This window comes from Grus americana, chromosome 1 (assembly GCF_028858705.1).
Source record: "Grus americana isolate bGruAme1 chromosome 1, bGruAme1.mat, whole genome shotgun sequence".
Lineage (NCBI taxonomy): Eukaryota > Metazoa > Chordata > Aves > Gruiformes > Gruidae > Grus > Grus americana.
The window spans coordinates 70238759-70257669 of NC_072852.1; the positions used below are offsets into that span (position 1 = coordinate 70238759).

Genomic DNA, 18911 nt, shown 5'->3' on the forward strand with positions numbered 1-18911 from the left:
CCTATCAAACACCAAAGCAAAGCTGTGAGGCTTGTGTGGTATCACATGCTAACAATGCGGCAGTGTGTGAGGAACAAAGAAATCATCACATGAAAAGCTGGCAGAAGCACTTTTGGAAAAAGCAAGAATGAATACAACCAGCAGAGGAAAGTAGGAGAAGACAGTGTTAACTCCCAAAGAACCATCTCTAAACATGCACAGTGGCTACTTGTGGAAAGGACAATCAACCGATGATTCTTTTTCACAATTAAGACCTTTTGTGATACTACTGGTTTACTAACACCCCAGAAGTCTCCATGGGTTTTCACTGGTATCTGTCAGGAAGCCAAAGCAGCGCTAGTAATACCATAATACAAATAATACTAATAGCAGCAAATGGATAGCACATAGTTATCTTCCCGCGTACTGTTGTCAGTGTATCCTGCTTGGTGTATGCAGCCCATATCATCCCCTGCTGCTATCCTATTCCTACAACTTTGCTAATGCATTTCAAACCTATATTCTGAGCTTTCCCCCTCTCTCTAGTTTCTCTGGGCTGGTATTTGGACAATGCTTTGTTTTATGACGGAAAAGTGACAAACCCTACATTTTGAGAAGTCTCTGCTTAAATAAGTATTTCTTAATATTTACTCTTTCCAAAAACTGCTCTTTCAAATTGTCTGAAGAGAGCAACAACAGAAAAGCTCTTACATAAAAATTCACCGACTTTGAAGCCTAAAACCAGACACTGACTGCAGAATGCTGCAGAATGCTCATCAGTCCAAACAGCTAGATGAATAGCAACAATACATGTACAGTTTTGTTATGTTTTCTCTCAAAGAAAGCCCAGAATGAAATATAAGCTCAATTTTCACAATTATTAGATTAGATGGGATACCACATACTTCTGTTTGGCCATATCTGCTTCATATTACATGCCTAACAGTTGTGTATGTGTATCATTTCAGAATCAATGCTACAAGTGTGCTGAAACTCCAAGCTTTGTGTTTGCTTCATTGAGAACTATCTGGCCATAAATGCATACATAAGCTTGCTGGCAGAGGGAAATCACTAAATCCAGTGGCAAAAATTGTTTCAGCCCATACAACTGACAGGGGAGCTCAGTCTGTTATTGACAATCATATAATCAGATATTCAGTTACTTGTGAATGCCCAAAATAACAGCAGTGCTCAAAAAATGCTTTTGCCCCAACTTTGACTGCTGATGAAGCTTTTACTTTAAGATGTTGATTTCAAAATTATCATTGTCCCCTTTAAACTCGAATGCCAAGTCTGCTGACCTTCCGGCCAAGTAATAATGGGTTTTCTATTCCTTACTGGGAAACGGGTTTGATGACTCTAAGTTTCCTCAACTCTTTGTGATCAAGCAAGTCCGTTACTTAAAGTCATTATATAATGCATCATCAATACATAATTTTGGTTCTTTTTGACCCTTAAGCCTAGACAGTGTTTCCATGGCCATTATTCTACCCAGTATATACAAAAAGATTCTTCCTAGCTACACGTGGTAGACACCTATCAATTTTAGAACATTTCAATCTGCTATAGAATATTCTGGAGTTTCATCCTGTGACATATTAGTTTAGAATTTTTACTTTATCTTTGCCTCAGTGAGTGGGGAAAACTATCAGTACTACCACTTTTTTCCTGTAATTTTGTTTTCTACACCATTGTGTCTGGAGTAGAATCCTTTCCACCTAACCTCTCACTAGTTTTACATAGTTTTGCACATATTTTCCTATTGAGATAGGAGTAAAGACAAATGGAAGCTGTGGGAAAAAATAAAGGAATATCTGCTGATACAAATAAAGGTTTATCTGAGATACTTTCTCATATTTTTTTTCTTCAGAAAACGTGAAACTTCTGTCAATCACTCCTCAAGCAAAGAATGCAACACATTGCTACTCTTAGAAGGAGATTACTTTTCCAAGTGATGTGTGATTTCAAATTATTACTTTCAGTATGCACACTTTGTTAATAAATTGAGTTTCATCTGCTGCCATATTGTCTGGTTTCTCAGATTGGTTACGTATATCTGCAGCTTCCCTTAATTCTTTGCATGTTAGATTCTGGTAACTGAGTCGTCAGCAAGTTTTTTAATTCCTTCCTCATCAGTCTATCAGATACTGAAGATTCAGTAATGACTCTTGTTTTCCTGTAACTACTTCAACAACACTACATATATATATATGTATATTTAAAGCACTGACTTAACCTTTACTCAACTTTGATGCTCTGTTTTTATCTATACAAAAGGAACTTAGTCTGTAATGAGCTATTATCACAGTTCCTGATTATAAAGTTCCTGGTTTAGTACATCTAAAACATATAGTTGGACAGTTGTGATGTCTTCAAGAAGAAAAAGCTGACTGTATTTGTCTCCAACATGTTATTTTCTCTTAAGTGGTATTAAACACTAAGGAGTTTCCTCATTTGACAGTACTGAAATAAGAGTAAAGGGTCTAGCCTTCAAACTCAGCATCCAAACCCTTTTAAAGTCGCCAATTACTATTTGTTTCATTGTGTTCTAGCAGCTGTTATGATGTTAAATTAATTCCTAACAGCTCAGTTATTTTGCTGTCAGCATGACCTGGCCACAGGAAATCCGTATAGTTTCGTTAGTTTGAGAGATGGTGTCTTTGGAATGGAAGTTACTCTCTTCCCTAACTCACCAAATAATTTTTAAATGAAGAAAGAGCTGAAATTACTAGATGGACTTTCAGGACAGTTAAGAGAATTCTGACAGAAAGGCAATTTCTCTTACCATCTTCAATATCATAGGCATAAGATGACAAGCGCAGAGTCGTCGCACAGTATTCACACTTGAAGCAACTGCGGTGGAAGAACTTGCCTTCAGCACTCAGCCTTTCCATCACATAGACTCGCTTGCGACAGAAGTAACAGACATCGCTGCCTCCCAGGTTTTGGGGGAACTCCTTTTTGAGCGAGCCCTAGACAGAAATAGGCATGACTAAATTTGTGTTTGTCCAGCCTCACCAAGATTGCACGGTCATATTTTCTCTTCATTTATGTGGATACAGGAGCATCAGGAAGCTGCAGTTTTTCACACATGGATGCTGCAGTTCTTGGACACAATTCACAGGTTTAACCAGGATGGCAAAAACTAACCTTATTGTCCAGGGAAGAAGGTCCTAGGATGCCATGCCTACACATGTCAGGGGTAAAATAAGCTCTGGATGGAAGAGCAGATACCAGTACTATTAATGATGACCTTGAAATAAATGACTGAAGGAGGCATATGATGGAAAGCCAAAACCATTAGAAATCCCTCAAACACCAATTCTTAGACCTACATTATCAAAATCAGTATCTCCTTCAGAAAACAGTAATGCAGAAGTTGCATCAGTGGATCAAACACATCATCATAAATATGACAAGCAGTTTCTCAAACATTTATGCACAACTCTTGGATTGAGATTAGATTAAAAAATTTTGTGAGGAAAATGAGGACAAGAGGGCAGATGGAGAAAGGGAAATTAAGTCTTTCACAAAACTATGACAGATTCCATCAGTGGTAGTAACAACTGGACACTCACAACACTTCAGATCTACAGTACATCTAATCACAAACACGCATCATCTGCTGTACATTGTCTTACCAGTTCCTTCTTGTCTAGAAGGGTTTTAGGTTGCTCTTTCCTTTGAAGCTGATTGGCTATCTGCTCAGCCAATGAGCTCACTCCGCCTGTGTACATCTTTATATACTTCTACCAGAGGGATGGAACAAAACAATAGGGCAGTGAGAAAAGAAAAAAAAATATCAAATTAAAAAAATGACTAAAATGATAATAGGTTAGGTGGTGAAAAGGTGCAGAGAGGTCAAATCATGCCAAGACAGTGGACAATATGAAGTGAGAAGTAGTAATAGCAAAGCTAGTGTCATCAGAAATCACCATTATAGTCCAGGATCAACTGTAACAACAGAAAAGAAGGCTTGCATTTTGCATTCTCTAAGTATTCTAGAAATACTATGATGATGAAGAAAGCAGATCTTATTTTCATTTGTGGGGTATTGTGTACCTGCAAACCTGAGCATAGACACTTCTCAAAGACGAGGCCAAATATACATTAAGATTTTAGGTTCCAGGTAAAACTGGCATCAGAAACAAAGACCCTTTAGAAGACGTATTAGGCTAATGCAACATGCTGATCACAGCAGCATATTTATATGCTTAGCAACCGGAAAGAATTCATTTACAGAGCATTCATAGAGCCGGGAGATACCCTTAACTAAGGAACTCACAGTGATTCAAAAATATGAATTCTTCCAATGCTAAAAATATATAGAGAGGTTTATATGAAAAAAGATGCAAGAGCCTCATCCAATGCTTTCAAGCCATACCTGCACACATCTGGAACATATACTTGTTCAACTGTGAACACTGCTTCATGACTAGGCTTTTCTCCATCATGGGTATTGACTGACTCCATAACTTTGGGTATCTAAAAACTCTCCAGTATTCTGAGAAATCTCGGCAGGTTTGCTGTTACCTTAAATGGTACAAAATGAGTGTTTGCAAGCCAAGTTCAGTCACTGCAGGAGCGGAGCGGAAGTGTTTTTCACAGGAAATACTTAGAACCGTTGGCAATAACTACATGGTTAAGAAAATTATGTGATCACATCCCTGTTAGTTCAATCACACTGCAAACACCGTGTATTTGACTCAGAGCAGCAAGGAGCACGCCAAGCAATTTTCCTTTTCCAGACTAAGAAGCATTTTGAATGTTTCTAGCTGGAGTTTCCTCAGCAAATGAAGGATCATCAGCAACACACTCCAGCTTCTGGCAAGTGTAAAATACCAAGGATAACAGTATTGTGAACAAAAGGACTAAAGTTGCAACTCAAAACCCCCTTTACTCACAAACTTGTTTGAAGTACACTAGTTATTTCCCACAACTAATAAAACAGCATCAATTTCATACGTGTGGTTATTAGCCTTTTAGCAACGTTTAAGACCTTCACATGTTCAGACATGAGAACAGCAGGAAGCATCACAAAAACTGAAATTCACCACAGAAGGGGTGGTACTTTGGGGAAAAAGATTTTGAAAATGGAGTGCTCTGCCATCAGAGGTTACCACTGCTATCACTGAAGTCCTAATTCCTTAAGCTCTGTGCCACTGCAGTAATGAGGGCTTATTTCTACCCAGAAAGAACTTTCACCTGTCTACTGATTCCACCCCAAAATACAGAGCACTCGCAGTATTTATTTATGCAAGAAATAACATGATGTGTCTTTCAAGATTTTCCAGATTCCATATTCTTCGTCAGCTAACGTGTGCACACACATGCAGAATTGCCTTTCAATGTCATACATCATATCTTGTCAAATATTACATTTAAAATGGTGCCCACTGGAAGAATTTTCTTCCTTTCATTCAACATTGATCTTTAACTGGCAACCATAATAATTTGGCCTACAGTTTTCCACCTTCCTCTAAAAGACCAGAAACCTTCAAGGCTTTTTAAGTTTTCTTAAAAGATAGTTCAAGCTTTTCCATGGGAAAAAATTTCTTTTAGCTGAACCAGGTTTCCACTGAACAAATTTTGATTTGAAACTTTCATCCAACCTTAACTGCAGATGCTTCAGGATCTTTAAATTTCTACCAGCACATATGAAGTTCCATGCTTAAAAAGTGATTACACTAATCTTAACTCACAATACCTTGGACTACTTGGTGTGGGAAATTTAGTTGCTGAATTTTTGATTTGGGGTTCTATATTTCTCATTTGTTTTGCTTTTTTTCCTATACAGCACATCTGGCCTAATACTGGACCTTAAATGAAGCATTTTATCTTTCATCCCATGGGCAAAAGCCTTCAAGACAGACAATGTTCTGCAACATTGTCAAGAGCAAAGAACCCACTTCAGCTTAGGTCAAATCAAGTTCCTGGTGTTTATGTACGACAGCTGCAACTAGTTCAAATTCTTATTGATTTTTCAGAAAGCTAAAGTATTTTTTATTTCACACGATCCATTAAGCATATATGCACAAATTCATTCTGTAGTTTGGCTCAAGATCTCAACAAAAGCAGCAAGCAAAACAAGAAAGCTTTACTGCAAAGCCAGAAGGACTATCAGTGCTCAAAAAGACTGATTTGAGAGTGAGATGTACCACAAGCTTTTCATTCACACCAAATGTTAAATATATTTAGTTTCAAACTGCTTTACGGCTGACAATAACCAAGCTATGCCACAGTTTGCCTCTGGCTTCTCATTTGTGCATGTATATGCACAGACATTGCATTCTGCAGGTGAAGCATTGCAAGCCTAGCCATCTCTTGTGGTGTGTCCTTGGCTGGTGGGACCGGGGCGCAGCAAGCGAACACAGCTGAGTGCACCTTGCAATGCTCAGGCTAATGCTACCTGTCGAAGAGAGTCAGATGAAGGTGAAGAAGGGCGATTAGAAGAACGGAGGCTAAGGGAGAGCTCCCACTGGTCAACAAAGAATCGGCGAGACGGTTCAGTCTCAGGCTAAAAAAATAAAATAAAAATCAAAACAATCATACATGGCTACAGAGGGAAGATAGGAGAAAATAAAATAAAAAACCTCAGACCCTTCTGCCCACCATCAAAAAAATTTTCTTAAAGACTCTTGTAGGAAAGCTTTGAGAAAAATGTCCAGCATATCTTCACTTTCTCCCTAGTGAGACGGACTAAGTTATTCTTAATTTACTCTTTATTAGGTTTTAAGTTATTTAGGACCATTTGGAAGCGGTTACCTACTTCCACAGATGTCCAGCCTCCTGTAACCCAACCAACTAAGCCACTGGCAAAGATCCCAAAACAATCTCCTCTATCTCCCGTTGGTCTATATTACTGGCCCAAGCCACTAAGATTGTATTTCAGGCCATGTGAGAGCTTTTCTATATTTTAACTATATAAACCAAAAGCCCGCTCTCCTTGGGGATGAAAGAGAAAGAAATTAACTTGTATGCATTGCCAGTAATTAGCAGCAAATTTCCAACCTAAAATTTACTGTAAGCAGATTGGAAGAAGAATGAAACAATATAACACAATCTGCTGTTCTTGCTTATTGAATGGCAAACAATAAAACCCAAACTGAGAATCTGCATCCTTCTGAAGCTGGTTCCTCACAGGAGGACCCAAAATTTGGTCTTCCAACATACCCGGCTCATTATGCCTATGTCCCAAGAAATACTCCACATAAATAGGAAAAAAACCAATAGCTGAAAGTATCAAATAGCGCTGGTAGAAAACTGTGCATTCCTAGAAATTATAATCTGGAAAGAAAAATTACACAAATTTCAAATACTTGTCCCTCTTTTACAAGAAAATTATAGTTTCCATTATAAAAAGGAAAAATAGATGTTGTGTAGCTGCATGACCCACAAAAATAGCTATTTCTAGCCACTTAGAATGGCCTAGCCTCAGGATTATATCTACCAGACAAAATGCAAAATAGCTTGGCTTTCACAATTACCCCAATTTAAAGAAATATAACTGTTTACTTTATACACAGAATTTCTGTACTTAAGATCAACATTTAATCAAATTTCTTTTCTGCAAATTACTTCCTTTCTCTTACTACTCTATTTTTCTTGTTTTCTTCCCCTAAATCCCACACTATAATCTATCATTGCCTGCAGTGTTGCAACATCTGTTTCCTCTTTTTCCTCTCTGCCCTACCTACTTTATCTTTTCCTCTACTTTGTGTTCTCCATCTCCCCTATATTTTCTCTCTTCCTATATTTTTCTCTCTTCCTTAATTCTGCACTATACAGAAATTTGATAGTTTCAAAAATAATTTCTAACTTTGCATTGTAATGCTGTTAATCTTTTCCACCCTCAAAATGAGCTTAAAAGTGCTAGAGAGCAACACAAAAGGTAGGACCAAGATGTTTTGGTCTGGTATCATTTCAACTGACTAAGGAAATGTGCATGAGCATGCTGTCCTTGGATCATGCCCAAGACGGTCAGTTGTGTTACCCATTAACAAATGGATGTTAACATGTTTAAACTGCACTTCTTACCCAGTCTTTCATGGTTTCTTCTACATCCCCACATTCTACCTCAAATTCAGCCAAAGGTTCACTCTTCCTTTCACAAAAACAGCTTCACTGACTTTAATTATCAGCAAAGACAGCATCCCCAAAAGAACAGCAATGGAAAGTGACCTAAATGTTATAAATTTCCTTTTGACATGGCTTGGAAAAATTATGCCCACCAGCAAAAGTTCTGGGACTATTTATATTCCAGCCTAAGAAGAGGGCTTGATTTTGGACTGTTAACTCAAAACAATGTTACGAAAAAAATCACTTATGTAGATGGTGTTTTCCAAAAGCCCTCTCCAGTTTGCCAAATGCTGTTGAAGATAACTGAAAACAGAGATAAGGCCAAGCAACTAGAAACTAAAGAAACCACTGTTCAAACTGGCATGCTTGCATATGCCAGAGATGACACACTGGAGAGAAAATTAAGCACAAAAGCAAACCAAAACAAAAGCGTACACTGGAATCAAAGTAAATCTGCACAAGCTGCCAACTCTACCGTTGGAAATAAGTATACAGGAAGTATGGACACAAAAGTAGTACTTCAGAGCCAGGAATTATGCTTGGAAAATGTGAATATTCTTGCTTCCAGAAGCAAGTAAAATTTGTGATCAACTGACTGGTAAACAACCACTGTGAGATGATTTGATCAGGAGTGCAACTGTTTTTCAGCATGTACTCTGAAGCTTGGAGGCTGTTTTTTACCTTATTGCTTATATTGTGTTTTGAGAAACAGAAACGTTGTCATTTATCAAACAAGGAGACAGTAAGATAAAAATACTACACAAAATAGACTTGACCATGTTTTCTTAACCACATGACTGTACAGCAATGGTCATCGTATTTTGGTGACTTTTTCTATCCCTCTGACCCCAGATGTCACCAGTACCCAGAATCCCGCACTGATACAGGACACCAGATAGGCAGGGCTGTAGTCACCTGATGCCTCACAGCAGGTCTGGACTCCAGGAGGGCAGCCAGCTGACATGCCCTTTGCTCAACATTCTCAGGCACTTGGTCATCAGAATATAAACGAGGAGATCTCTGTGAGATGAGGAAGGAGGGAGGAAGTAAACAAACCAGCAAAAAAAGCCCCAAAAGGAATAGACACAGAAATGCCAGACAAGAGGTATGAAATTCACATGCAGAACAGTAAGAGAAGCTCCCATGTAAAGACTGGTTTTATTTCCAGTAAATGGAACTTATTTATTTCCAGTGTCTACTGTACTAATGAAGTGCTAAGTTTTGACCCTCAAGGCCAAGAAAAAACAATTTAATTAGTTGTTATTCACAGCTCTCCTACCTAGAACTGCTGCAGCCAAAACCAAACAAGCGTGGGGCCTCTCTCTCTGGCATTACCATCAAAAGAAAAGGAAAAAAAAAAGTGGCTTTATCATGCACAAAGGAGCTTATCTGCCAACTTATTTCACCATAGTTCTCAATTCTCAAGGATTTCCTTTACATATCTAAACCTGCACATACTTGTGTTTCTCAGATTTTGTGCACAGAAGCATTTTTTTTTTTAGGGTCACGTACTTCAGTTCTCATGAAGAATTAGTTCGTATCCACTGGCATATGACAAGTGAATGCTGTACTTACCAAAGAGAGGACATTTAATGAGACTGGCTGGCTGAAACAAAGCACAGCAAAATCAAACTGTCACAGAAGTTGCCAGTTTTACTTCTGCAACTTCACTGCCCTACTTGTTCTTACCACACTGTCATGTCAACATATCCCAGGCACAATATCTGACACCTCTCCTATTCTGGTCTTTCATATCAATCTTCTTAGACTGTTGTCTGGTGTACTTAGTGACATGGAAAAGAGACCTGGCTTGGGGCCTGCTGTACAGGACAAGAGTATAACTGTAATACCACACAGTCTTCAGCTAATTTGTTTGTAGAGTTCAAAAGTAAATGGACCAGGAACCACAAACATGTGCATGAAGAAACCTCAGGTTTGATCTGTGGAGAATGCCAGGGTGCTGCTACGTACCGCTGTCTGCCAAAGCAGAACAGAAAAGTAGGTTCACACCCAATTTACGAGAAACACTTTTCCCATTCAGATGCATAATAATACTCCCTACTTTCAGCTGCTTTCAGTTCCACCTACTCCTTCCTATTAGATCATTTTCACTAAAACTAGGGCCTATTATAAAGCTGTGGGCTTCTGTGCCACTGCAGACACATGCTTATTCATTTTCTACTGCTTGTCAGAAAACATTTGGTCCGCAAGAGTCTTCTGTTAGAATACATTCTGAAAGTTACAACAGTTTCATAGCTGGCTACCATTTATGACTTCATTCAAAGCCTTTACTGGAATGTCAATTAATTTGTCAATATGAATTCAAATCAACCAATTCTTCTGAGCGCCTATCTTTTCTTTTCCCATGCTTCTACACAATACTGAGCCATTCAGACAGACCATTGAATATTTCGTTGTTAAGAAGGATTCAAAGTCTCTATGCTAAATAATGCCTCATCATTTTTCCTTTTAGTTTGGCCTGTAGGAGGCAGGATGGAATGCCAGTTGTTTAACCATCCAGAAAGCAAGCAGTGGAAACAATGCAACCATGTTTGCACGAATTAGCACAAAACATAACTCTTCTTGCTCTGCTACAGCCACAGCATACTTCAGTAAAGAGGTGTAAGAGAAAAAGAAGAATGGGAAGAGCTTTAGTGCTAGATCTAAAGCAAAAAAAAAAAAAACAAACCATATAGCAAGCTGTTGATGAAGGCTTGTTATGCATTTATGTGGGTATCACACAGAAATAATCACTCCTAATTGGCTCTCAGCAGTTCCAGCGTGTTAACAGCAGCATTAGGATAAGTGTGTTTCACTACCCAGTATATTTGCTCTTCATATTACACATATACACCACAGCCTTGTGTCATCAGCATCCATGCTATTTGTTCATGCTCTTTACCCTTTCCTGTCTGGGACTCTGCTCCCCAGGACAGTCAGCACCAGGCTCCCTGTTTCTCTGCAGGCAAAAATTATGAGCTTAACAACCACCACAGACCAACTTCCCAGTCAAATAACTGGTTTTTCTTACAATGCAGGCAGAAAAGAGGCCATAATGACAGCAGAATAGTTTATTAAGAAGAATATTCTAAAACTGGCAGTAGTAACTTGGATCCTGTAGGGAAAATTTTAAAAAAACAGTCCGTATGTATCCATATTAGGTCAGTAAACCACAATACAGTGCCCCAATGTAATGAAATTAGTACAATAAAGATAGTAAGACACTCAATACAACTCATACTGTGATGTTAGATGAAAGGAACGAAATGGAAAGTTTAAAAGAAGTGGCAAAATGAATGCATTAGAAGCGCAGAAGTACAGGTTTTAAAAGACATCAGAGTAACAAGGACATAGATCCATCTGACTCGCTATGAGGCCTGGGCCAAGACAATTTCAGGAAAAGAAATCCTTCCTAAGGAAAAGAGAATATCTCCAAAAGCAGACACCTCTCAATTGAGTCTAACAGATCAGTTCTGTAGCACAGGAGGTAAAAATTCCTCAGAGTTAAAAGGGGGAAGTCAAAATATTTTTTTTTTTATTATTTATCTGAGCAAAAAGACATGCAAAAAAAGTTTCCTGCAGGACACAATGTAGAAAATGGTCAAAGTACACTTGGACCTACCAGCAGTTGGCTCTCATGGCTGAACTAGGCAACCAAAAGGACAGAGGACAAACACACATACTTGGGAAGCTAGGGAGGGAAAATACACAACTAAGGGGTCCTTAGTAGCTGAAAGCCAATTTCTCTATACGGAAAACGAATCCCATGCCATAGAGTAAAAAGTAAAACTCAGCATTCAACTGCCTTAGTTTCTCTATCTGTGAGCTTGGGGAAAACCTTTCTTCTCTCATAAAATGTATTTGTCAAAATTTTCAAAGGATGTTGACATGAGGAAGGCAGCTAGCTATCACATCATCTGATAATATTACACTCAATTCCGTTTAAATGCAGGTTTTGCTAATGAAAAGGGCTTTGCCAACCCATTCTACCTAGATGTCCATTCCTGTACCCTTTCTTGCACCATGCCAGAAAACTAATCACTTTTTCTTAGGACAAGTTTAAATCAGATCAGTAAGCAGACCTGACCTATCTTGCAGATGCAGACACCAGAAAGGCAGTGGAGAATGTGTGCTCCAGAGGCTGATGATAATTAGACCAGATTAAATGTATTATATAAAAAAACTCTCAGAAATCACAGCAATAAGGCAAGTCAAACTTTATGTCCAAGAATAAGTCTTGTTTACTCTGCTAAAAGGTAACATGCCTTTACAGAGTTTATAGGCCTACAAGTGTTCAGCAAAGAAACATTTTCCACCTATGGGGAAATTTATTTGTACATGGGAGGAAATTTATTTGTTATGGGAGGTCTATGGAACTGCAGCTGCTTTTTTATCACCTCAAGGTTAGCTCAGGATTTATCAGGGAGGAGTGGAATTTATTACTGCAGTAGGAACATGAAACAAATTTAAAAAAGATACAACTGAAGAAGCACGATGACTATGTACAACAAGATACAAATATTAAAGGATTTCAGGTGATGTTTAACTAGAAGGACAACAAACACATGCACAAACACCTGGATGCACATTTATACTCTGTTCAGAGCAGCACACTCTGCTCCAAATTCAAACTCATACAGAATGAACACAAACTCTTGTGAGACAAAGGCTTGGCTGTGGTGGAAACAGAAAAACCACATTGAATGTGTGCGGGCCACTACAACACTCTAAAAAAGCACTTCATACAAGTAATCCTGAAAGATTAATCTAATTCCTGAAAAATGAATACACGGGCAAATATTCATTCACACTTGTTTAAATGAAGAGTAGAGATGGAGAAAAGTTATATTTTCTTTCCCTGCACTACTCCAAACATTTAATTTCTATTTTGCTGCAACTCAAAACTGGAAAAGGCTATTGTGATTACAAATTACCTTACAGTAAAATCTCAGTCTCTCCAGTGCATTAGATAATCATCGTAATCATACTTCTGGTGAGCTAACACCAACCTGTGTTTCTAATCTAAGAGGTTGAAAAAGCCCTATCACCATCTGAAAAAAGAAAATTGGAAATGTATTTGTAAATGGGATATCCAGTAACTGATCTAGTAACTTGTACAAGCAGTAATGAAGAGAGAGGGACAGAGCATGCAGAGGGAATCACCTGCTGCCTGGGATACGGTGGAGAGGAAGGTGGAGTGGAAGAAGAGAGCATGATCACTTTTTTGGGGCAGGTCCGAGAACGTTCCTTACTCCTCAGCTTTTTTTAAAACAGAAAAAGAAAAAAAAAATCATAGTAATGGTAGAAAAGAGATAACATTACCATTGGCTTTGGTGAGACAGGCCAGATCACATGAACTGAGAGACCATGATCCTAAGCTCACACCTCTCATGAATGACCTAAAGCCACATTTTATCTGAAGCTGAAAGACCGAAGTTTTTCACCCATAGCCAAATGATCACGTGTCCATTTGACAGATACTTCTAGGGGCAGCCAACATGTACTTCTGTCAATCATCAGTTGAGTTTCTGACTCAAGGTCTTACAATCAGTGAAATGTACAACTTGGATCTTTCCATAGCACGGCTAGACTGCTCTCTCTGCTTCATGAAAAATTACTTACTGCTGTGCCTTGCAATGTTTAAAGATATCCATCCTGTTGACCTAATTAGTCTTGCTGGCAGTTCATTAGGAATACAACTCAAGTCACAGTGTTCTGTTCTCAGCTTTAGTTCCCTCCTCTTTAACTTACAGATACTAAACCATCTCAAGGAAGTTAAACTGTACTACGCCATTCTACTGGAACAGAAACACAGCTGTTTTATAGCTAAAATGTAGCCATATCTAATAGTCTGAATATTACACAATGCACATATATGTCTCATTTTAATATGCCAGAAAACATGCCTTTCTAATTCTGTACCTCTTTACTATGTAGAGTCTCTTCTCCACCACTTTTTGATTATTAATGCTTCTGTCTAATTTTTCCTTTTGAGTTCTCACCAGAGCATATCTGGAAATTGTTGCACTGCAAAAAACACTGCTGGGTATCCAAAGCCACTGTTAGATAGCCTCCAAAGAAACAGCATGCTGTTTACAGATATTACAGATGTTCCTTACTGCCCTTACAGCTGAGCTGGCACTAACATCTGTTTGGGTGTTCTCTTCCCTTTCGGGGGAGTGGGTGGGAATCAACTCTTCTAATTCAAACAGATGCTACAAGCAGCTTAAACTAAAGCACATGACTCTGCGCTGAAGTGGATGAGGAACATTTACATGCTGTTCCAAAAGGCTCAACTAGGAAGCCACTAATTTCTAGCTGAAAGAGTGATAATGTTTTCAACCATTACAGCTGTTCCTGGACTTTCATCTGACCATGGCCGAGTTTGCCTTCCAAAATTCAACATTTTCACAAACTTGTGTATTTTTCCATGGCAGATCTCAGAATATAACATTGTATGGGTATATGAAGTACGTGTTCAGTCCTCCAGTAGGATGCATTTCTGAGCATGCAAAGATAAAGATGGCTATTGGAAAGAAGAAAGATATATCAACAGATTGAAATAAGAAATTAAGTAAGAAAAACAGTATCTGCAGAAATCATTGGCGTTGTAAGTTCTCTTCTGTTAAGATTTCAGTTCCTACTGACTGTGGTCATCTCAGTGCATCTCATTGTGTATCTTCAAAAACCAACAGAATTACTGAAAAGAGTTTGTACTGCTGCATCTTTATCACACTTCAGGAGACCATCTCAAAAGAACAAGCATCACACCTTCAGAGGCAGAAAAGATTTGCACCAAAAGACATGTGATCTCCATCTTACAAGCATCTTTGCACACATCAGTGATTTAAGCTTATGTATTACACACATACCTTGTTGCTGTTAGGAAACCTATGAAACGATAGCAGAAAACTGCTGAAGGCCATAAGCCAAGAGTCTAGAAAGCCAGGACAAAATTCAGTTTAAAATGCTCGTTTACCATACCATACCCAAACAGTCAGATCCTCTTCAGGACAGACCACATGGCTTTTCAATGGCTTCATGATCCCTGATGAGATGCTTTTTCCCAAAAGCAGATAAAATGGCTTGGAAAGCAATAGAATACACCATGGAAGATGTTTTTGTACAATTAGGTATTCCTTTGAGGAGATTCACCACCAAACCATGAAACACAATCCAGTTTTTTTAGGAGATATTACCATCACATAAAAAATATCCACACATTTCCACTGTGCATGTACACATATCTTTATGCATTACTAGCTGCTGCTGAGGTGCTCATAAAAGCACAAACCCAATTTTGACAACACAGATCAACATTGTCAAAGTGTAGCTCAATAAAGCAAACTTTATGATCCAATTCACCAGGTCACACAGGATGCTGCAAGCAGCAGACTGGTGAGGTTTTTAACCTGCTTGATTTTTTGAAGGTTTTCCCTTTCCAAGAGAGATAGCATTAAAGGTCTTGCAATGAAAGTAAAAACTGCTTCAGAACAGGTTCTGCCAGATTTCACTCTTTCTAGGAATCCTGTCTTAGCAAGCCACCTCTACCCCACTTGTACAACAGAGACAGTCTGCCTTATGAGCTCATGGAAATGTTGGCCTTGTAACTCTTAACAAAGATTAAAATTAAAATCTTGCAAAGCAAGATTCCAGCCTTAAACTGATAAGCAAGTACAGCTAAAGAAGTCCATCTGACAGACACTGGCAGGCAATAGCCCAAGGAAGATGTAAATTTTCCATCAAAACTGGGGGTCCAACCCAGACGACATCCTTTGCAACCATGTGGTTTCTGCCCTACAATCACTCTCATGCTTTTGCAGTATACTTTCCTCTTCCGTGCAGTTTCCAAGATGCAGGACCAAGCCTATCAAACACAAGACATAAAACTTTCCTTCTCCCAAAGACCCCTGAGGACCTCAACTTCATTCTGCATACTGGGGAGAACATTAGACAACTTGTGGTTTCCCTTAATAACACATCACCACTTTGTCCCCTTAGGAACTGCTTTGCTCCTCTTCCAAGGACTCTTCAGTAGAAGTTTTTTGCTATATCATATATCTTATATGCAGTCACTGACAGAAGTTTCTGCTCATAAACTCTGACACTTGAGCCAAACAAGAAACCCTTTCTTCATGAACAGCTCTTTCCAGTAAACATACATCCTTCCTAAAGAGCTTGTCAGGAGCAATACTAATCCTTTGCAGTATTTCCAGTAACATGTACTGGTACCCCACACCAACTCCGCTGTCGGTAACCTGTAGCCCAGGAAATAGTTTTGTAGCTGGAGCGCCCAGAGTGACAGTAGAAAGCCATTTCAGGACTGTAGTAACACACAGTCTCACCGCTATCAGATTCTGCGTACCTAAGCAACCAGAATTGGGAACCCCAGCAGCCAGCTGAAACACTGCTTCAGCAACAGCTTCATGCAGGATGGATTTCTGTCCAAGCTTAGCAAAGCTGGCTGCTTGGCTCAGTGGATGGCTTCCTGCCTCAGCTGATCTCCGATCAGTCGAGAATAAATGATTCTACATACTCCCATGGCTTTTGAATGAAGACAGCTGATGCTCTTCACTTCCCCAGGCAAGTAATAAGGAACCTTTGGAATAGAGACCATATCAACTGTTTCTTTGATCCTATGGTATCCTGTAGATTTTGCATCCTTGAGACCCAGTTTTATTCTTCTCCATTTCAATTGTCAGATGAAAAGCACTGTAAAATCCAGCATGAAACCTGGACCTAAGAACCAACCATCTTCTGTTGATGCAGTAAAGCCTATCAAGGAAAGATCATCACCAGCTATAATCGTGAGAGGGAAGTCATTCACAAAAGGCAATCTATGTCAGTGTTGAATAAAGCAACGTAAGTCCTATGGAAGTACAATTGCTACAGAAAAATGTTTCAAAGATCTGCCCTACATTGCTGCCCATATGGAGATGCTATCAATGTTGAGGGAGACCAGAAGGATTTTTTTTTTTTTTTAAATTGTGTAGTGCGAACAAAACCAACAACAAACTGCTCTCTGATGAGGAGAAATTCCTCATCATAAAAGCAGGAAACGGAAGTTTGTCCTTTTTTTGATCAATTACAAAAGGATGACAACACGAACTTCTGTGTTTGACCATAAAGGCTTAATTATAAAGCCTTCATAAAGTTTCAACAGCAGTTTCAAATACAAATCTCAAGGCTGCAGAGATGTGATCTTCTCCGAGTGCTAAACCACAAATCTTCATCCTTCTGAACTGAGATAAACTGGACTGCATTGGTGTCTTCTTCTTTTTGTGTGGTAACACAAGCAGTGGTCATCAACTGACTTAATATTGTACAGCCATATTATGTTCTTCTGCATCAGTTCTTTGGATTCTCCCCCTTTACCTAGGAAATTTGCTGGGATGATGTGTATCCACCTGAAAGTGCTCATTAGCCTATAAAGATGATTTTGATGAGACAGAACGTAGAAGAAAAAACACTGAGTCAGGAAACCTAAACATAACGTTGACATATTTTTAAGACTCTCTTGACAGTCCTGCTGGCAACAATTCCTCTGGTTTCGGTCTTCTTTCTTGGAGAGAAATTTTCTAGATTATGGCACTGGTCATGACATGCAGCACTAATTGTGTTGAATGCCTTGAACATGAGGTTCATCATGAATCCATAAACACACAGAACAGTGAATTTCCAAACTTCTTGACTCCAACGTATGCTCTGATTAAACTGCAACCAGAAAGAAGCAGATGTTTCTCCAAATTATGGCTACCAGACAAACGTATCTCCGCACTCTCAGAGATACAAGGAGGTTATTTGCACAGGGAAACAGTGGAAGTAGACAAAACCAGTGAGATAAGTATCTCTATGTGCCTGAAAAGATTGTCACAAGCCTGGCTTTTGAAAGTGCACTGCTGAAAGAAAAACACCGGCAATGACACTTGGCCAAAACACACGAGAAAAAATAAAATTTGATACCTACTGATTTTTCTGCTGTTGATCCCTATTCTGATTCCCTCTGTGGAATAAAATCTAAAATTTACTTAATTCACAATAATACAGAAATCTGCAATGCAATGAATGTGACAAGTTGGCAAGGATAGCTAAGTTTGTCATAGAGAAAAGGAAACGACAGTAAAGCCTCCTGTAACTGCAGAACATGTAAGATTTCACATGTGAATAGCAAAACTGACAACCGATTTTACTATTTATACCGAGGAAGAGCTTTAATATCATATATGGCATGACACCTTTAACCTCATTGATTGCAATAATTGCTACGTATTTTCTATTTTTTTCTAACAGAAAAATCTCAAAATACTCAAGATGATAAAATGTCTACACTAGGTTGCATCTGTAGGCAAGGTTTCTGCTAAAACATCCACTGAAATCCTGGGAAGTTGAAACTCGCATAAGAGGGCAGAGAAAATTTGATTAAGTCCTTTTGAAACATTAAACCGTGCATCATTACCAAAGGTAGATGTGGATTTTATTCATTAAAAGTTAAAATATTTAAAATAATGGACTCATACAAGGTGCTAGAAAAGTTTTAAAAACAGGACAGCGATAGCTGGTCTTGGGTGCAGGCAATGCATTGTATTCATAATCAGTTTCTTTACCTGTTTCCACTGGGGTATGGCAGCAAGACGGCCCTGCTCTCGCCTGCTGGATGGTTGGTTGTGAACACGTTCTTGATAAGGCAGGACAGGTTGCTGCATGCAGGTTGTAGGGGAAGTGGGTTGGGACCAAGGAGGAAAGATAAAATAGTAAAGGAAACTCAAAGAAAGCCAAAGGAATGGGATACACAATAAGACAGGCAAACATTTAAGAAAAAAAAAATAGGGTAGGGGAGAATTCATTTAGCAAGT

The 18911-nt window shown here is 38.8% G+C and overlaps 1 protein-coding gene across 13 annotated transcripts in view; it reads right to left on the reverse strand.

Moving 5' to 3' along the window:
- The window catches only part of MICAL3 (microtubule associated monooxygenase, calponin and LIM domain containing 3), a 165252-nt gene that overhangs the window by 72331 nt on the left and 74010 nt on the right, over positions 1-18911 (reverse strand). For 9 of the 13 annotated variants that reach the window (XM_054835262.1, XM_054835437.1, XM_054836176.1 and 6 more), the window contains exons 17-23: positions 18663-18755; positions 13222-13317; positions 10961-11017; positions 8974-9078; positions 6389-6496; positions 3621-3728; positions 2765-2951 (exon numbers count right to left, since the gene is read on the reverse strand). In XM_054835262.1, the coding sequence (XP_054691237.1) occupies positions 2765-2951; positions 3621-3728; positions 6389-6496; positions 8974-9078; positions 10961-11017; positions 13222-13317; positions 18663-18755 (754 nt within the window). Of the gene's footprint in view, positions 1-2764; positions 2952-3620; positions 3729-6388; positions 6497-8973; positions 9079-10960; positions 11018-13221; positions 13318-18662; positions 18756-18911 lie in introns of those variants that run through there. The other 4 variants (XM_054835770.1, XR_008578420.1, XM_054835942.1 and 1 more) reach the window with 4 other exon arrangements.